The 18163-nt window shown below is 35.2% G+C and overlaps 1 protein-coding gene across 1 annotated transcript in view; it reads left to right on the top strand.

Moving 5' to 3' along the window:
- Positions 1-146: 146 nt before the first annotated feature.
- LOC149068581 (condensin-2 complex subunit D3-L-like) overlaps positions 147-18163 on the top strand; it is a 36953-nt gene continuing 18936 nt past the window's right edge. Inside the window, exons 1-4 of the mRNA XM_089250607.1 lie at positions 147-2127; positions 3569-3900; positions 9946-10181; positions 16181-16332. Of these exons, the coding sequence (XP_089106733.1) occupies positions 322-2127; positions 3569-3900; positions 9946-10181; positions 16181-16332 (2526 nt within the window). The 5' untranslated portion in view covers positions 147-321. The remainder of the gene's footprint in view (positions 2128-3568; positions 3901-9945; positions 10182-16180; positions 16333-18163) is intronic.

Genomic DNA, 18163 nt, shown 5'->3' on the forward strand with positions numbered 1-18163 from the left:
ATATGGCTATCTCAAACTGTCAATTTAATCAAAACAAAATGTTTTGAATGCTTTGAAATTGACTCATTCTTTTAAAATAGCGTTTTATAAAATAGGTTGAAGAGCTTCTATAAAGTCCTTTACCTTTTTTCACCCTGTAAAAGGGAATGCTTGTGTGGCATCACTTCATTTGATTTGAATGAAAGGTAAACGGTTGACAGAGGTGTTGTGGAAACCATGTTTGTTATTTGTTTACTAAAACAAAACAAAATGTGAATAATTTTATCATCGCCCTAATATTAAGGAATTCATACAGAGCGATTTATTTATTCGTTTTAGAAGATGGCCGCTGATCTCGCTGCTGAACATCTAATAGCGTCTACCATTGACTGCGTAGAAGAATTGCATCTACTGGAATTGGATGAAGCTTGGATGAGCGAGATCCTCTGCAATGACTTCTCATCCTTCGAGGAACATCCGAAGCCCATCGCGAGGATTTTTCCCACCGATTTCGGGGAATCAATCTCGAGGTTTCTGAGCGTATGTGAGAGATGGTGCAACAAGTCCGAAACTGGAAACGATGGGGCAATGGATGAATCCAATGCCGTGGATGACGACGTTCTGTGGGACGTGTTGGCGAGAAACAATATAGACGTGAAGAGCATACTTTGTTTATTGTTTATGTTTTGTTCTAGAAGCGCCAAAACAACCACTAGGTTGTGGGAGAAACAAATCGGGGTCACCTGTGCCCAAGTGTACCTCGCACTCATCCGAATTCCGGGCAGCACAGCTTACAGTGTCTATCATCCTCATTTGTTGAGAACTGTGATGAACTGTCTTGTTTTTCCCAAAGACAAGACATCGGGCAAGAAGCGGCCGCATCAAAACTACAGTGGGAACGACTCGTCCAGCCCGAGAAAACGGGGCAATAAGAGGACAAGAGCCGTTGTTTTTGATGATACGGATGATGGCGACGAAGAATCGCTTGAAACTGAACCTGTTGAGGTTGAGTTATCTGTTAGAGAATATGAAGAGCTTTATTTTCACTATACAGCTTTGTTGAGAGCACTTATAATAGTTTTAGAGCAGTTTTCGATTAGAGATGAGGAAACTCTGGATCAAATCATTGTTAAGCTTGTTGAATGTACGACTTGTAACAATCAGCATAGCGATTTTAATTTTGGGCTGAGTGCAGATGATATCCTGAGTACTAGAAGGAGAAGGGACACTACGCATCTGGTTTCGTCCCTGGCGTACTGTGCTCTGCTTAGTATTCCCCAGCCGCATCATGGGAATCCTAACGAGACTTATCTCAGTATCTTGAAACATCTCAGTGATCATATATTGTGTGCGGGAGCACGAAATCAGCCGAATTCCAACATACCCGTAAGATATATCGTTCTCAGAGACAGCGCTGTGGGGTTCATATGTTTCAACCTGAATGAAGAGTTTGAATACAGTGTACCATGTACCCGAGTCCTTATCCAGCAGTTGTGCATGCGTGTTAGCGACAAGTCAGATTTTCGGGCAAAGGTTGCTTGTGCTGTTGTCCGAATATTGAGACATTTCCCTGTCCAAGCATTTGCTGAGATGAATGAATGGTTTGAGAGACTCATGTGTCAAAGCAGAATTGGTGAAAGAATGATAGGGTTGGAAATAGCGTCCTTGTTGGTTAATGAATGTAGACGGGAAATTACAGATGATATACCCGCCCAGTGGGTGCAATATGCTACGTATGTACCCATAGCAAAAGCAATCATTCATAGATGTCAAGATAAGGCTTCGACTGTCCGTACTAAAGCATTGAACATCCTTGCTAATAACATGGAGAAAATATTTTCCGTTCTGAAGGCAAACAGTGGCAGCAACAACGAGCAAGAGATCGAGACATCGTCATCTATATCATCGTTGAGTTCAGATTCTGAACTTGAGGTCAGCTTGTTGGTGAACAGGCACAGACAAAAAAAAGCAAACCGAGACAGAGATACCAGTGGACAGCAAGTTTCGGAAAACACTGTTTTCAGTGAGCTTTATACTGCTTTGATTTTGCGGTTTTCGGATGGAGTCTATGTTCGCAAAGCTGCGCTGCTGGTTGTTGAAGCTCTTATATGTTTGGATGAAATATATCTGAAGGACGAAATATTGAGTGTAAGTATTCTGTTAATTTTCCATAAGCATGTTCAGTGCCAATGTGGAGAATTTTTTCCATGCCAAAATTGGCAACCCTGACCGCTGAATTAGTCTTTACTAGTTTTGGCAACCCTTTATTTTGTTTATATATATTTTTTTATATTTTCCCCCACATATTTCAATTGATTATTACATATTTCGGAACAGGGTTGCCAAGGCCATCTCACACCAAAACCAGCATAGAAAATATAAATGCTGAAAACCGAGAAACATAATAATATCGCTATCTAGACTAAACATCAAAACAACATGAGGTATCCACTCTTTCAAGTAAGAAAACTGTCCTTCATGTTGTATAGTCTGCGGGAGAAGAAATAATGACCAAATAGAACGACCGCTACTTCAAATTTTGAAAAAATGTGCTCAAACAAAAGATAGAACTCGTTTGGCGGAACTGTATATATATAGCGCCACCTGGGACCGATCATCCTATAAATTTAAAAGATACTTCAACCCAGTGCCAGTATGTCTGTTTTGTGCCCGAGTGGCATGGTGGTAAGATGCTCGTCTACCATCGTGAAGGTTGTTGTCAGGGTCCCGGGTTCGAACCCAAGGGAGGATATAGATAAGATATTTTCCCTAACGAACTCGAGGCGACCACCGATAGACAGCGCCTTCACTTCCAACACATCTCACTAATGGCAGTAAATTGCAATATAGCGATATGGCCAGAGTTGGTGTTTGGTGAAGTAGTAGTATGTCTGTTTTGGCAACTTATTGTCTGGTCAAAAAAGTCACCTAGGGAAGTGGTGACCAATATCCAATCTGTACCCTTTAATTGACTGCATCAAGAGTGGCAATTTCTTGGCGCAAAAAAATTTACCCTCTGCACTGACCATGCTTATGGAAAATGTACCAATTTCTGTGAGGATTGTATTTTTTTGCAGTTACAAATTTTGTTTAGTTTACAAGTTTTATACTTTTATTGAGAAAAAATTATCACCTTTGGGTGTTCAGGGTACATTTGGACAGATCTGAATGGTTTCCAACATCTGGCTGAGATACTGTAATCGTGGTTGTGCCAAATTTGGTTATATTTTGTTGCCAGTAGATTATCTTGGCGCTTTTGTCTTTCAGTTTTTCATTGGTAGCAATAATGTTTTTTCGTAATTCCTTTTTTTTTTTCAAGCCAATGCTATACTTTTCTATTTAAGTGCCATTTCAATTTCTCATTGTCACCAGCATTTTATTGTTGCTGTTTTTGTCATGATGCATTTTTGCTCATGAATTTTTTAATTTTTTGTCCCAATTAATTAATTTTTTTTTTTTTTGGCTATGATAGCGACCTGTTGTCTCGGATTTGTCAAGCGCTGCTGCTGCACATATTTATTTAAGCTTTGTGTCTCTGTATAGTACAATTGAACAGCTGTTGTCTAAGCTTTTTTTTTTTGTTCAACAGTTGTTTTGTGATGCTGCTCGTGACAGTTACGTGTCGATACGTAAAGCTTGCCTGGGGTCTATCACATCAATACTGCAAGCACATCCAGATGACGAAAAGGCTCAGTCAACGTGGATAAAATGCGTTCTACCTCTTGTGTTAGATGCGGAGAAGTCGGTCCAAGCAAAATGTTTGGAAGTGATAGAGATGGAATTTTTGTCGAACATCCAAGGCACCACAGTTGAGCGACGTTGTGCGTGGAAACTGCTAAACAGTATAGCCATGTGTCGTGAGAACACTCAGCGTCTCATCCGGAGAGCGTTTTGCCATTTGAAAGCGGAAGGGAAGTTAAGGTGAGTAACTTGTAATGATATACAAGTGCAAATCTTGTATATCATTACAATGAAATTACAATGAAATGCAATGAAATTACAATGAAATTACAATGAAATGCAATGAAATTACAATGAAATGCAATATCTTGCAAAGTCATATTTTTTTCGCTGCATATAATTAAACACTATACTTAATAGAATAAGAAAATAGGAGAATTTCTTTTTTATTTTCACTTTTAATATTTTTACACCATTTTTTATTTTATGATTTTGAAATGCAAAAACCCCTAAATGTTTGCTTTTTAAAAGTACATTCTTTATGGTATGAGGAATATTTTACATATGTTACAAAATTTCTCTCTGACTTACTATAAATTTTGAAGTTTACAATTTTCCAAACTGTTCATAAGTCTTTTTTTTTTTGTGTGCTACAATTTGAAGCATGGTGAAAGGCAAAGTCCTACGTGGCAATCAGGGTAGAAATATGTTTATTTCTTTTTGAACAGCAAACATTGTCTTGCAGGCTTCAGTTTCTTATCTGTGGGAGCAATGATTTCTATAAAATGCCTCTCTGTCAGTCTCAGAGGATTAGGCTCAGAACCTGGTCGTCCATGCCTGAAATTGATTCCTGAATGATATTTTTCAATAATGCTGTCAATGAGTTCAAGTCTAAACTCTAGTTGTGTTTTTCCCTCCTTTCTTACAATAGAGGACATACAGGTTCCATATAGCAATGTCCAAAAGGTGGGAAAAATCTTTCTGTAATATTTCCCTCCTCCCTTTTTTTGATAATTTCCCTATGGTCTACTCCTCCCATTGTATTATTATAGTTCATAACGATTTTTGGTTTCTCTTACGTTTTAGAGTGGACTTGAATTTGAGTATTATGAATTGTGGAAAGTAATGAAACAGTTTTTTTATCTATCCACTTCATCACAGTAACTTTTCCTCTCTAAAAAGCTATAATTTCCCCTGTTTTTAGTTTTTTTTCCTGCATTTCCCTTGGGACTTCCTTTTCTCTTGAGGTTTAGTGTACCATATGTGTCTGTTCGGCATGAAACAAATTTGTCTGCTAATTCCGCAAAGAATAATAATTGTCTATTGTAAGACGGTATCTTTTATGAAGCAAAAGCTTTTATTCCAACATTGTCAAGACAACTTGTGATGAAATGCAGAGATGAGAATACTCAGGTTTCAGAATTGTGTCTTTATCTGTGCATATTATTATTGACCACACATAACCAGAAATTGATTCGCACAACATAAAACATTTTACTTTAAATCTTGCTCTTTTGAGGGGAATAAATTGTTTCCATCCTAGTCACACTTTGAATAACATAAGGCTCTCATCTATTGTTACATCTCGCTCTGGTGTCACAGATTCGCTAAATTTCTTATTGAGATGTTTCAGAACTGGCCAAAATTTTACTAATTTAGGCATTAACAGAGGGCATTCATGATTTTGTGGGTCAAATGCTGCATTATCTGAAAAATGCAAATATTGTTGCAAAAGAAGGAATCAATAATGAGACATTATTTGAGCGAAAAAAGGTGTGCAAGTTGAATGCCTTTTGCTCCAATAATGATCAATTCCAGGTTTCTTTACAATTCCTTGAAGTATATTTAGATTGAAAAACACATGCAGCTTTTCCAGAGTTGTTTCTTCCCAAAATTTACTCTTTGAGAATTTTCTTTTGACACCTATTCGATGCACTGTTTAGCATATTTATTTGTCTCTTCCACGATTGTATTTATAAGAGCAGAATCTATGAATGCTTCATAAAATGAAAGAACATTAGAATTGTCATCAAGTTACACATGTACAGAATGAATACCTGTAAATTTGAAATGAGGACAAGGAGGAGGTGGATTTTTCACATTTACCTTGGTAAAAGTTCTGGCAGATTTCAATTCTTCTTCATAGCTGAGCTCACTACAGGTGTCATCAGATGAGTCACATCAGACAAATAATAAAGATCATTGGAAGAAAGTTCTGAATCTGTATTAGAATCATCTAACAAGAACGTATCTTCGTTCTCTTCATCCATAATATCCAAAAATATTACAACAGTTTATATCAATTTAACAAGCGCTGCATACACTAGAACAAAAATTCTTTCTTCCATAGAGAAAAACGCTTTTTATTGAATGGCCTTGCATCTGCACATGTAAATATATATTTTAGGAAAAAACCCGGATGAAAAACATTTCAATTTCATGGACAAGTTGTGCCATCTGTTGAAAAATATTTATACTAAATAATCTTCACAAGAATTAAAAATATAGGCAAACCAAAAAATGAAAGGAGAAAATATTGATGCCCGTACGCTGTACGAACAAACCGGTTAAAGGGTTAATGAGATTACGGTTTATAAAATCAGAAATTTTCTTTCAGAAACAAAATCAGATTAATCAGAGCAAGATCATAACCTCTGGACCATTAAAACATCTATAAGACACTGATCATTTAAAGCAGTGGTTTAACCTTCTGTCATTCACGGCTCCCTTGCTTCAGTCAAAGCTTAGTTGCAGCTTCCCAGAATTGCCTGATAAGGAATCGCTTCAGTGAGCTGAACAGGCACACACCAATATAATGTTGACAACATTCTGACACAGGGCCGTCATTTCAACTTTTTCCAGGGAGGGGCAAACATTTTCCGGGGGGGGGGGGGGGCAAAGCACATGTACTCAATGTATGTATATATATATTTGTATGTATATATACCATTTTTAGTATATTTTCAAAAGCGCCTTCCCCTAAATGACGGGCCTGTTCATACAACTACTGTTTTCAAAGTGCTCGTTTTTTATTACAGTCAATCTCAAACGGTTAGACACTAGATTTTTTATAATCTTTTAATTTTTTGTTTTTTTTTTAAATTTAAATTATTATTTTTTTTGCTTGTGATCAGAATGCAAAAACCTACTTTGAAGTTTGGTTAATGTCGAGAAAAATAAGTTTGGATTTTGATTTTTTTTTTAACTCAAAGTTTTGAAAAATAGCCATCTCAAAAGTTTAGAAAAACTTCCGATTATAGACAAATTTCAAAGATTGCATCTATATGGTGTATCAGAGACGTTGTAGTATAAGAAAAAGTGGAAAGCTATCGAATTGGTTTTCATTATGCCAAAGTCATCACATATTTTGTACAGTGAAATCCTTTGAGTACTCCATTTGAAAACAAAAAGAAAGGCTGTAAAAGGTATTGCTATTGCTGTAAGCCAGGGAATAAATGAATTAAATTTGTGTGTTGGCTGCTGTTGCATGACAATTTTTATTGTGGAATAAAATTTTGGGCAGATCAGAAAATGTAAAATATCAAATTAGATATAAAACACTTTAAGCTATAGAGATATAAAATTCTCGAGGATAATCTTTTGGAGAATATTCTCATCGAGGAGATATTCTCTGCTAAGACTACTATTATAAATAACTTGAGAATATTCTTATAAGTTCTTGATGAGAGTATTCTCTTATTTACAATATAGTTACATATAATATACAAATACAAATACAACGCCACAACAGGCAAATTGCCCAACGAGGTGGCTGACTTAAGAACATCATGAATCCCAGAGAAATTTTTTGGAGGCCCTACCTACTACTGCTACACCACACATGCACCCCGCTGATTATGATGCAGTTCCACAATAAATCAATCAGAGACAGATTTCTCAAGACTGCAAGATCGAAAAAATTGCGAGTATCTCATATTGACAATAGACTTAGACCCATATCCATTTATTTCAATTCTCATTTATGCCCATATATGAAAAAGTTTTTTATCATTGCAAACAATTTAAAGAACCGAATAATTTCAAACATTGCTGGATCAGAGATGGTAAGATTTTTTTTTAGACAACATGATGACTCCAGGGTGTTCAGAATCACTCATATGAGGATTTGAATGATGTCTATTAATTTCAGCTCAAACAACACTGATCTGAGCACCATGGACGAATTATATAGATTCCTCTCTCCCAGCAATAATAATATTCCATACTCTTCATTAAATATATTCCACACTAGCATTCGTAGTGTTAGAGCAACTTCTGATCAATTATTAACTCTTTTGGGTGGGAATTGGAACTTTAAATATTACTAGCTATAATACCCGGCGCTGCCCGGGTTTTCTTCAATGAGGCTTTTTTGGATAACGTGATATCTCCCTCTCTTTTTCTTGAGGGACATACAAACCGTGTCCAAGTTAACCAATATGGCGACCTGCGCGATTCATGAAATAAACAAATCTAGATTTACACAGAAACGTAGAAATGAATATACATTTTTCTTTTTTTAAGGGGCGCTAGGTATTTCGATCCCCCCCCCCCGAACTTCAAGTTATCAATCTGTCTGTTCCAGCTTCCAAAAATCCTTAGCTGTGGAATTTTTTCGATGCACTTTTCACGGGCTCATAACTAATTTTAAAATATCCTAACCCACATGAATTTATGCAAATAAATATCAAAAGAGACAATATGGAGACATTAATTTTCATACTTGAGAAGATATAAATGAAATCAATGATATTGCTCGAATATCCAACTCAAAAGTATAGGTTTGGCTAATTACTTCATATTTAATCTCCTGGGCTTCGTATATCTCTAAGCGAACTGAATATTTCAAAAATCGAGAATTCAATACAATTTTTAAAATTATTGATGGGGTGGAAAATCCCACTAATTTCCGCATTTCTACAGTAAAATCGACAATTTTAGCACTGATTTCTATGAGGATCACCCTTTTCCTGACTCTCAAAGCGATGCTGATGATGATTAAGACGTCTATTCAAAATGCCTCATTACTGAGAGTATATTGAAAATGTGGCAAACCATTATAAAGGCATAAACTATCATACATATACTAACAGGGTTAAAGAAGTGACAAACCGTTGTAAAGGCATATACACGTCTGAAACGCATTGCTAGGGAACCACGGTAACCAAAGTAAACGTTCGGAAAGTGATTGTTGAGGCCCAAAAACCAGTTTTTTTCCCATTTGGGGCATTTGCCCTGGGCTGACGAAATTTTAAAGTAGCCTATCGTTCAAGTCGGGTCCCATTTGGTATATATGCAAAATTTGGCGACGATGGATCTAAAATTGTAGATTTGTATAGAGAACATACACAGACATACAGACAGACGGAAAATCAATTTTATATATATAGATTGTCTTGTCGGAGGTATGGATTTTTGATTATGAAACCAAATTTTTTAACATTCTTAGATTTAAACTATTTTCATGTTGTTGTCAATATAATAGTTCAAGAGGTATATTGGTATACATAAATGAATTGTTTAATTTTAATCAAATATCTTCAATATCTATGCATACTGCTGAAATGATAGCCCTAGTTGTACCGTCTTTAAACTTGACATTTTATCTATTTAAAAGTCCCACTCATTTCCAGTAATGGAATTTATCAATGAATTGAAACTTATTTTAAATAATGTCAAATGTAAAAATGTTATGATCATTGGTGACACCAATATTGACCTACTGAACACTGAATCGATTATTTGCATTGAATATATGGACTATCTATGTAGTTTGGGATTTCAACCTTCGATTCAAAATATAACCAGACCTGAATCAGGAACATGTCTTGATCACATTTTCTTGCATCATTCCCCAATAATTACTAATATTTATTCTTCTATTTTTTTCCACTTTTCTAACCAGGGTTGGGGTTTTTTGGACAGGACATGCTAGATAAACTGTCCAAAAGTGTCTGAAACCTCCACGTTTCAAAACGTTAAGCAAAATTTTTCTTGTTTTTGATTTACAAGTCCTATCATTCCGAGTCCTATATTCATTGAATATTTCTATTTTGTAAAAATATGCCATACATTCTGAGTAACTATTATGAGAAACTGACAAAAATCTCTAGGTACAGGAGTACATTTTCTTTTCATCAGTGAATTTTCCTTGAGATTTGAAGCAGGGTGTGTTCAGCTCATGCTCTTTACTTTTTTTTTAATTTCATGAATGACACTTAGAAATTGTGATTAATAAGTTATTAAATGATTTTTCTCATTTCAAACTTATCTTGTTATTTTCAGACCCGGTCTAAGCACAGTAGTAGAGCAAGAAATCGGAACCGAAAATAATGCTGCAGCATGGTTGCTATTATGTATATTGTCTAGCAATGTTGAGATTAGAAGGACTTCAGTTATCGTCGATTATTGGATGAATCACTCGCAGGAAAATCTGGACTGGCTGACTATGAGGAATATGCTGGAGGTCCTGGGAAATTGTGCCAAAAATATTCCTGTTCAACAACTTACAATCATTCAAGGTTCTTTTATTATCATTTTTATTGCAGTACAATTTTGATAATACATTTACAAAAAAATGGTCCTTTATTATGAAACCAGGAGTATCAAAACTCTGTAACTAATTACAAGGTTCTGTAAGAAACATTGTAGAAAGTTAAGAAAAATGTATTCTTGTAGCGTAAATCTTACTTATTGACTTTAAAATTTAACCGGTTTCAAAATTACTCGCAATTGGTGCTATTCTTTGTCAGTGCACTGCTGACAGGGAGTTTGGCAGTTCTTCATCACTGAAAAATCCAGGGCTGCAACTAGGGGTTTTTTTTTTGCAGGGGGAGCAGACTTGTCATATGCTGTGGATGGCTATGAACATGTGGAAGGTAATCTCAATGCTACAGAGATCTTTTTTTCCCTTCTTCTGATAATCAAAAAAATGTCTTTCAGGTTATCATAACATTTTTTAATTTTTTAAATCGCAACAGTCTTTACTGACTAGCATTGGCATCTTGAAAAATTTGTATACAATGAAACTTACGTATGCAACGATACTCTGCGGACCAAGAAAAGATATCATTGTAGAGGGCTTATCGTTATATCTGGAGGTCGCATAATCATCAGGCACTACCAAATTTATGCTGTTGTTGGCATCTCTTCTGAATTGGCATTGTTAGTATGAAATGAATTTTTTCACATTTATTCGGTCGCAAAAAATTGTAATTGATTAATTGATGAATAAAATTCAGTTGGTTGTTTCACCCTGTGAAGTTTCTTTTTCCTCCTGTTTCTCGCAACACTTTTGTGTACGACACTGGAAGTAGCTTCTCTTGCAGCACTTTTGTGTACGATACTGGAAGTAACTTCACGGCAACTTCATTAAGACTTTTGGAGGGTAGATGGTGCAGAATACCCTTGTCATTAATCACACTTATAAGAACAAAAACTGGCAAGGATTTAGAAATATATTGAAGGTGATATTTTGAGTGAAATATAACAATCTTCATTGTAGCAGTTTCACAATCTCAAAAAATATCAATATGGAAGGAATTTATAGGCACTTTCAAGCAAGATTTGGAAAAATATTGTAGAGGAATTTACCTTTGTATCGAGTATTGTTGTAGTGAGGTTTCACGGTGCATGTGTGACAGAACACACGAGAGAAGATGTTTTATCAGACTGGAAAAGGATCAGTAGTGATCAAATTGGCATATCTTTTTCCATTTAAAAAAAAATGTGATGCAAAATTTCGCTTGATTGAAAGGAATATGTTTACAGGCTAACAATGCTAACAATCCGGGCCACGGATGTATTATCATCTTTAGTCAGTGATCCAGGCTGCCAATAGAGCATGTCAATTAAGTAAATAGTAAGTGCATAGTTTTGGGACGTGTAAAAAATCTGAAAAATATTGAAATATTTATAAAATCTGTGCTGAGGAGCCAGGATTGTTTGGTTTAAACCAAGTGGTTTTTTTCAAAAATCAAATCAAAGTGGCTTAAATATAATTTTTTTCCTTGGAAAATATCATATTGGTTCATTTTTAGCCAAAATTTTTCATTCTTACCACATTTTATATTCTTGGAGGCATTCTGATGATATATCTTGAAATGGTATAAGGTGGTATAAGTAATTTTTTTTCCAAAAAAGTCTCATAAAAAGTGGCCTGAATGTATATATTCTTTTCATATAAAGTATCAGTTATTTAAAGTGATATACAGAAGTCAGAATTTCTCATTCTTACCACGTTTCCTAACTTTTAGCTACATTCTGATGCTCTATCTTTATCAAATTCATGAATAAGGATTGCATTGCACATCTAAATGCAGTGGTACATTATCTCACATGGTTTTTTGTTTTTTCCCTTCACAAAAAAAAACAGCAACAGTATTGACACCATCATGCTAGGGGCAGGTGAATAAAAACACCAGCTGTCCCTAAAGGGCAAAGACCAGTGTACTAGTAGCTACATTACATCACAGACATTTTCCATAAGTAGTAGCACATGTCATACTGTATATCACCCAGTCTTAATAATCAATAATTTTTTTTAATACTTTCACTTTTAAGCCCAATTAATCAAGGTTCTACTGTATAGTAGTAACTGATTTGTGAAAAATATATATAATCAGCTATATACAGGGTGATTATAATTTAAAGTTTTGATTCCAAAACTATACAATAAGAATTACTGGTCAGAATGGCTTGAAAATTCGCATGGGTACTCCTGAAGCAATGAAAATTTCTTTGGCAAAAGAAAATTAAAAAAAAGTGCAAAATGTGAAAGTAGATGATGCTGTATTTGGCCAGCAGGATAATACCATTTTGTGTAACCACATCATTTTGGCACTTCAACAACATGAGTGTGTGGATAATACAACTTTTATCAAGATGCACATTGCAATACAAGCAAAGCAGCTGCTGAAGAACCATTTTGACAATAACGTGATGACATGATACCTGACTTTAACCCTTGCAACTTCTGGCTGTGGGAGGGGGGGGGGGCGTACCTCAAAATATTATGAATAGTGTTCGAATTGCAAACTCAGATGAATTGCAAGCACATCCACATCATGACCATGGCATACTCTGATCTGTTGTTGAACAAGCATTTTTGTTCTTTCACCTCATAGTCAGAACACGGTGAAAAACATATTTAAAATTTTGAGTAAGTTGTGTATAGTTATTTGTTCAATTACTTTATTTTTGTAATGTTCCCATAAATTATTAAATCATGCAGTACTAATTAAGTTATCATTTTGCCCTGACTGGCTATCATTTCCATTCTGCAAGAAACTTTCCCTCGTGTTGGATGAATACAGTGTCATTAATTTTATATTTTTAAATATTTTTCCCCCTTTGCCATGTAAAATTCCATTGTTTCAGAATATTCATGTAAATTTTGAAGTCATTCTGATTTTTTCCCGTCCCAAGCTTTTTTTTCTCCCTGGGGTTTTTTTTTTTGCACTTTTTGAAGCTGAGATTGAACCATTTTTTACCCCATATGCTATCTTTATTAGCCTGCAGACCAGGGTTGGTAAAAAAACCAAAAACTGGGTTTTTTTGGTTTAAACCAGTTTTTTGTTTTAAATAGTATTAACATTAAAAAGAATAAAATTTCTGAAAAATCATTCAAACTTCCAATTATTAATTAAAGTAAAATATTTATTTATGTAATTAACACTATTCCCATATTTAATTAATCAATAAATATTTCATACATTTTAACAAAAACTAACTTTTGCAATTTAATTACATTCTACTTAACTCAATGGATTACTTCGTGTTTGAAAAAATTCTTTTAATGTTATTAATAATTATATAATATAAAGATGTTTTTTCTCCAGTTACTTTCAGTATGCTGAATTAGGAAGCTATTTTGCAAAAACTAATAAAAATTAAGTGAATATAATGTACTTAATGAAGCATAAATAATGCAGATTAATTAGCGATGGTTTACTATATACAGGGTGATTATAACTAAGGTTTGGATTTCAAAACACTGAAAACAGAACAATTGTCAGATTGACTTGAAAATTGACATGAATATTCCTGAAAAAATGGAATTTTATTTGGTAAAGGGGAAAATGTTACTTAAAAATGTAAAATTAATGACATCATCCAACACTTGGCAAATTTGTGGGCAGAATGGAAACGATAGCCAGTCATGGCAAAATGATGACTTAATTATAGCATTTCACGATTTCATAATTCATGGAAACATCACAAAAAACGAAGTAATTGAACAAATAACTACAACTTACTCAAGAAATGTTGAATATGGTGTCCACCATGTTCTGGCTATGAGGTGAAAGCACAAAAATTCTTGTTCAACAACAGATCAGAGTATGCCATGGTCATGATGTGGATACACTTGCAATTCACCTTTATTAAACCAAACTCGCAGCATGTTAATATTCCTGAGGAACTTCTAACATATAGGGGATGCGCTGGCGATTGCAATTCACCAATGGCATCACAACATTTTGAGGTGCGCCCCCCCCCCCCCCCCACAGCCAGAAATTTCAAGGATTAAGATGCATCCTGTTATTGTCAAAAAGGGTCTTCAGCAGCTGCTTTGCTGGTATTGCAATGCGCATCTTGATAGAAGTTGTTCTATCCACACACTGATGCTGTTGAAATGCCGAAGTGATGTGGTTGCACAACATAGGTTATAGGCCTACTGCTGGCCAAGTACAGCATCATCTACCTGCACATTTTTCTTTTGCTGAAGATCCATTGCTTCAGGAGTATCCATGCTAATTTTCAAGTCATTCTGATCAGCGCTTATTGTACAGCTTTGGAATCAAAACTTTAATCATAACCACCCTGTATATAGCTGATTATTTTTCATAAATCTGTGGCTACTACACAATAAAACCCTGATTGGCTGGGCTTAATGGGTGAAAGTATAAAAAAAAACTATTGAATATTAAGACTGGGTGATGTACACAGTATGAGATGTGCTACTTCTTATGGGAAAGAAAATGTCTGTGAGAGATAATGTAACTACTAGTACACTAGTCTTTTGTTCTTTAGAGACAGCTGGTGTCTTCATTGGAATATAAGACCACCTGACCCTAGCAGGATGGTGTCACTACTGTTGCTGCTTCTTTGTGAAGGGGGAAAAACCCGTGAGGTATTACATCACTACATTTAGATGTGTGATGCAGTCCTTATTCATGGATTTATTAAAGATAGAGCATCAGAATGTAGCCAAAGGTTAGAAAATATGGTAAGAATGAGAAAAATTTTGGCTTCCGTATATATAACTTTAACTAAGATATTTCATGTGAAAAAGTATATATATACAGGCCACTTTTATGAGACTTTTTGAAAAAAACCACTTATACCATCTTTTGCCATTTAAAGGTGTACCATCAGAATGTACCCCGAGAATATAAAATGTGGTAAAAATGAAAAAATTTGGCTAATAATAAATGAATATATTTTTCAACGAAAAAATTTATATTTAGGCCACTTGTATTTGATTTTTTGAAAAAAACCACTTGGTTAAAACCAAGGTTTAAACCAACGTGGTTTAAACCAAACAACCCTGCTGCAGACTATGCAAGAGGTAAAAGGGCATATTCACCCCCACGTTGAAAGACATTTCCGTACTCCCGTTTTAGTTGGAAAATGAATTTTCTCAGTGTAACTTTTGTTATTTGAGCTATTCTGTTTTGGTACATAAGGCTTTTTTGGTCACTTTTGAATGTATGTCAATGCTGCTGTCAAGCTCTTTTTTTTAAAGGGAGCCATAGAAATCACCTATTCCTCTCTCTCAGAGTTTTTCATAGTGACAAGTTAACCGAAATTAGTGACTAGTAAACAAAGTTTTAATAACATTGTTGTCTAAGAAAGCTGGATGGGACTAAAGAAAAATGATGACTTAAACTGGGTGACAACTTATTTAGGTTTTACTATATTTACAATCATTCATTTGAAAAAAATACAGCACTGAAGTGTAAGAGGAGGGGGAAATGAAGCATCCGGTTTTAAACGGGATGTATGGTTAATGTACTTGCAACGTGACTTTTCTCGGATATAGTTGGTTATTGCTATCAAAACCCAGAGTTTGTATGCAGTCACATTGAGTGCCGTCGACTGTATTAACATGTCTGAATGAATGAAGCTGGGCTGGAAGAGATCTCTGCAACAGGGTAAGTCCAGTGGCAAAGTTCTGGCGTTCATTGTATTAGCATGTCTGGGTGGGGGAATTTCGCTGCTCCATATTTTCCTTTCTGTCTAAAAAAGTTTTTTGATCTGGAACCATCAATTTTATTGTTGATGAAAATGAAATTGAATCCAGGTTATTGCTTCCATTAAAATACAGCAATTTCATTCATTTAGACTTATTTCATCGGAAGGAGGTTATGGTATTTTAAAAATTGAACAAAATAAATAAACAAACACTCTCTCTGATTGAAATGTAAAATTGTTGATGATTTGCTTCATTTCTTTGACTGCTCTTGAAAATAATGACCTTGATTAAACCTTATTTTGTAATCAACTTCATTTTTCTCAGGAGATCTAGAGCGAAAGATTCACTCTATGGAATGGGATATGGATATTATATCCACTTCAGTTGAAACTCTCTTTAAAATATATAAGACACAGAGTTCCAAAGATGATGAGTATCAGCGGCTGTTACACAGGTTCTCTTCAGAAGTTATGAAGGTATAAAATATCTGTTTGTGTATTCTGGATGAGTCTGTGACCATGTGATTGTGGGAGCTTTATGTATCCTGGAAAGTTGAATTTGTTTGTTTTTAGGTATGACTATGTAAGTAGCTTCCTGATGATCTTTCTTCACTCCGGGTGAAGAAAAAGCATTGCATTGACCAATTCCTGATAATCTTTTTTGATACATGTTTACATGTTTCATTTTCCCTCCTCTCTAACAGCATGCACTATATCAGGGCCAGGGTTTTAAGCTAGATAAAAAATTCCTTCAGCAAAAAAGCAAAAATGGGAGAAAAAGCTTTAGCAAAATGCTACAATGCTAATGATTTATGGTTGCTGAAGTTGGTTTCTGTGGTTCCCAATTTCGAGGCGCAAATGCGAGCCGATCTCCCCGTTAAAAAGTCTCGCCACAGAGAGCAACAGTCCTACAAACAGTACAAATATTTAGTCACTACACTTCACTCCTGAGATATAGATGACAGCACTGAAAAATCATACACAACACTAGATACACACTCAGACTGTTAGGTACTTACACTTCCGGCACAACTCACTAGGTAGTAAATTGCCTATGGCGATAGACCTGAGTTGTGCTCGGTTTGAAAAAAAAAAGGAAGATTTATGGTTGGCCGCTGTGATGGTCGAGTGGTCATCGTGACAGACTTGCATCGCGGGGACCTGGGTTAGAGTCCCACCGTCACCACAGTGGTGGTCAGCTGAAGTTGGTTTTCTGTATTTCCCAACTTCAAGACGCAAATGCGAGCCGATCTCCCCATTAAAAAGTCTCGGCACAGAGAGCAACAGTCCTACAAACAGTACAAATATTCAGTCACTACACATCACTCACTTCACTTCTGAGATATAGATGGCAGCACTGAAAAATCAGACACAACACTAGATTTGCACTCAGACTGTTAGGTGCATGCACTTACACTTCCGGCACAACTCACTAGGTAGTAAATTGCCTGTGGCAATAGACCTGAGTTGTGCTTGGTTTGAAAAAAAAAAAGATTTATGGTTGGATGTCTTCTCGTTTCATACCTCCTGTATCATTTTTGCGAAAGTGGCTACTATTTCTTTTGCATTCTGCGAAAAGTGTAACTGTAGCTTAAACCCTGATCTGGGCCGTAACAAGGATTTTTGCCACCCGAGACAACCATGATTATGCAGGTCCCACAACTTTAAAAGTCAATAATTTTATAACATGTTCTTTGTTCCCACTTAAAACTGTTGCCCTCCCCAGCTTCAACCCTGCACTATATAGCCATAACTCTGTTTAGACATTTTCTTGAAAAATACTGTAGGAATCTTTCTAAAATTTTGGTTGTGTAAACCCTATTCTTGTACTTACAATTTCTAGTAAAAATTTAGTCATTACTATATTTAGGGGACAGACAAAGAATAAAATGTTTTTTTTTATCAGCCCTGTATCAGAAAAAGCAGCAAATGGTTTGTAATGTTCACAAAATATTTTATCTGCTATTTTCAATGCTTGTGTGAATTTTCATAAAAATTGCACATTTTTTTTGCTTATGACAAGTGGAGTTTTCAACCAAATTCTACAAGACTTACAGAAAAATTGATAATGTTAAAAACTGTATACACATTACACTGAAATTTGAGATGAAAATATTCAATATACTATTGAATATTAGCATTCGAAAGTAATAATTTTTTTAGTATGCATGCGCAAAAGATATCAATTTTATTTTTCATACTTTGGTTGGCAACTATCAAGAGCAACTTTCATGAATTTGACATTGAATTCCATTCAAAGTGGATCTTTAAAGTGCAGATATCTGAAAACCAGGAGTTTTGAGTTGTT

Source organism: Pholcus phalangioides, unplaced genomic scaffold (assembly GCF_987345545.1).
Source record: "Pholcus phalangioides strain wild (caught in Gottingen) unplaced genomic scaffold, Ppha-v1.0 ptg000024l_1, whole genome shotgun sequence".
Lineage (NCBI taxonomy): Eukaryota > Metazoa > Arthropoda > Arachnida > Araneae > Pholcidae > Pholcus > Pholcus phalangioides.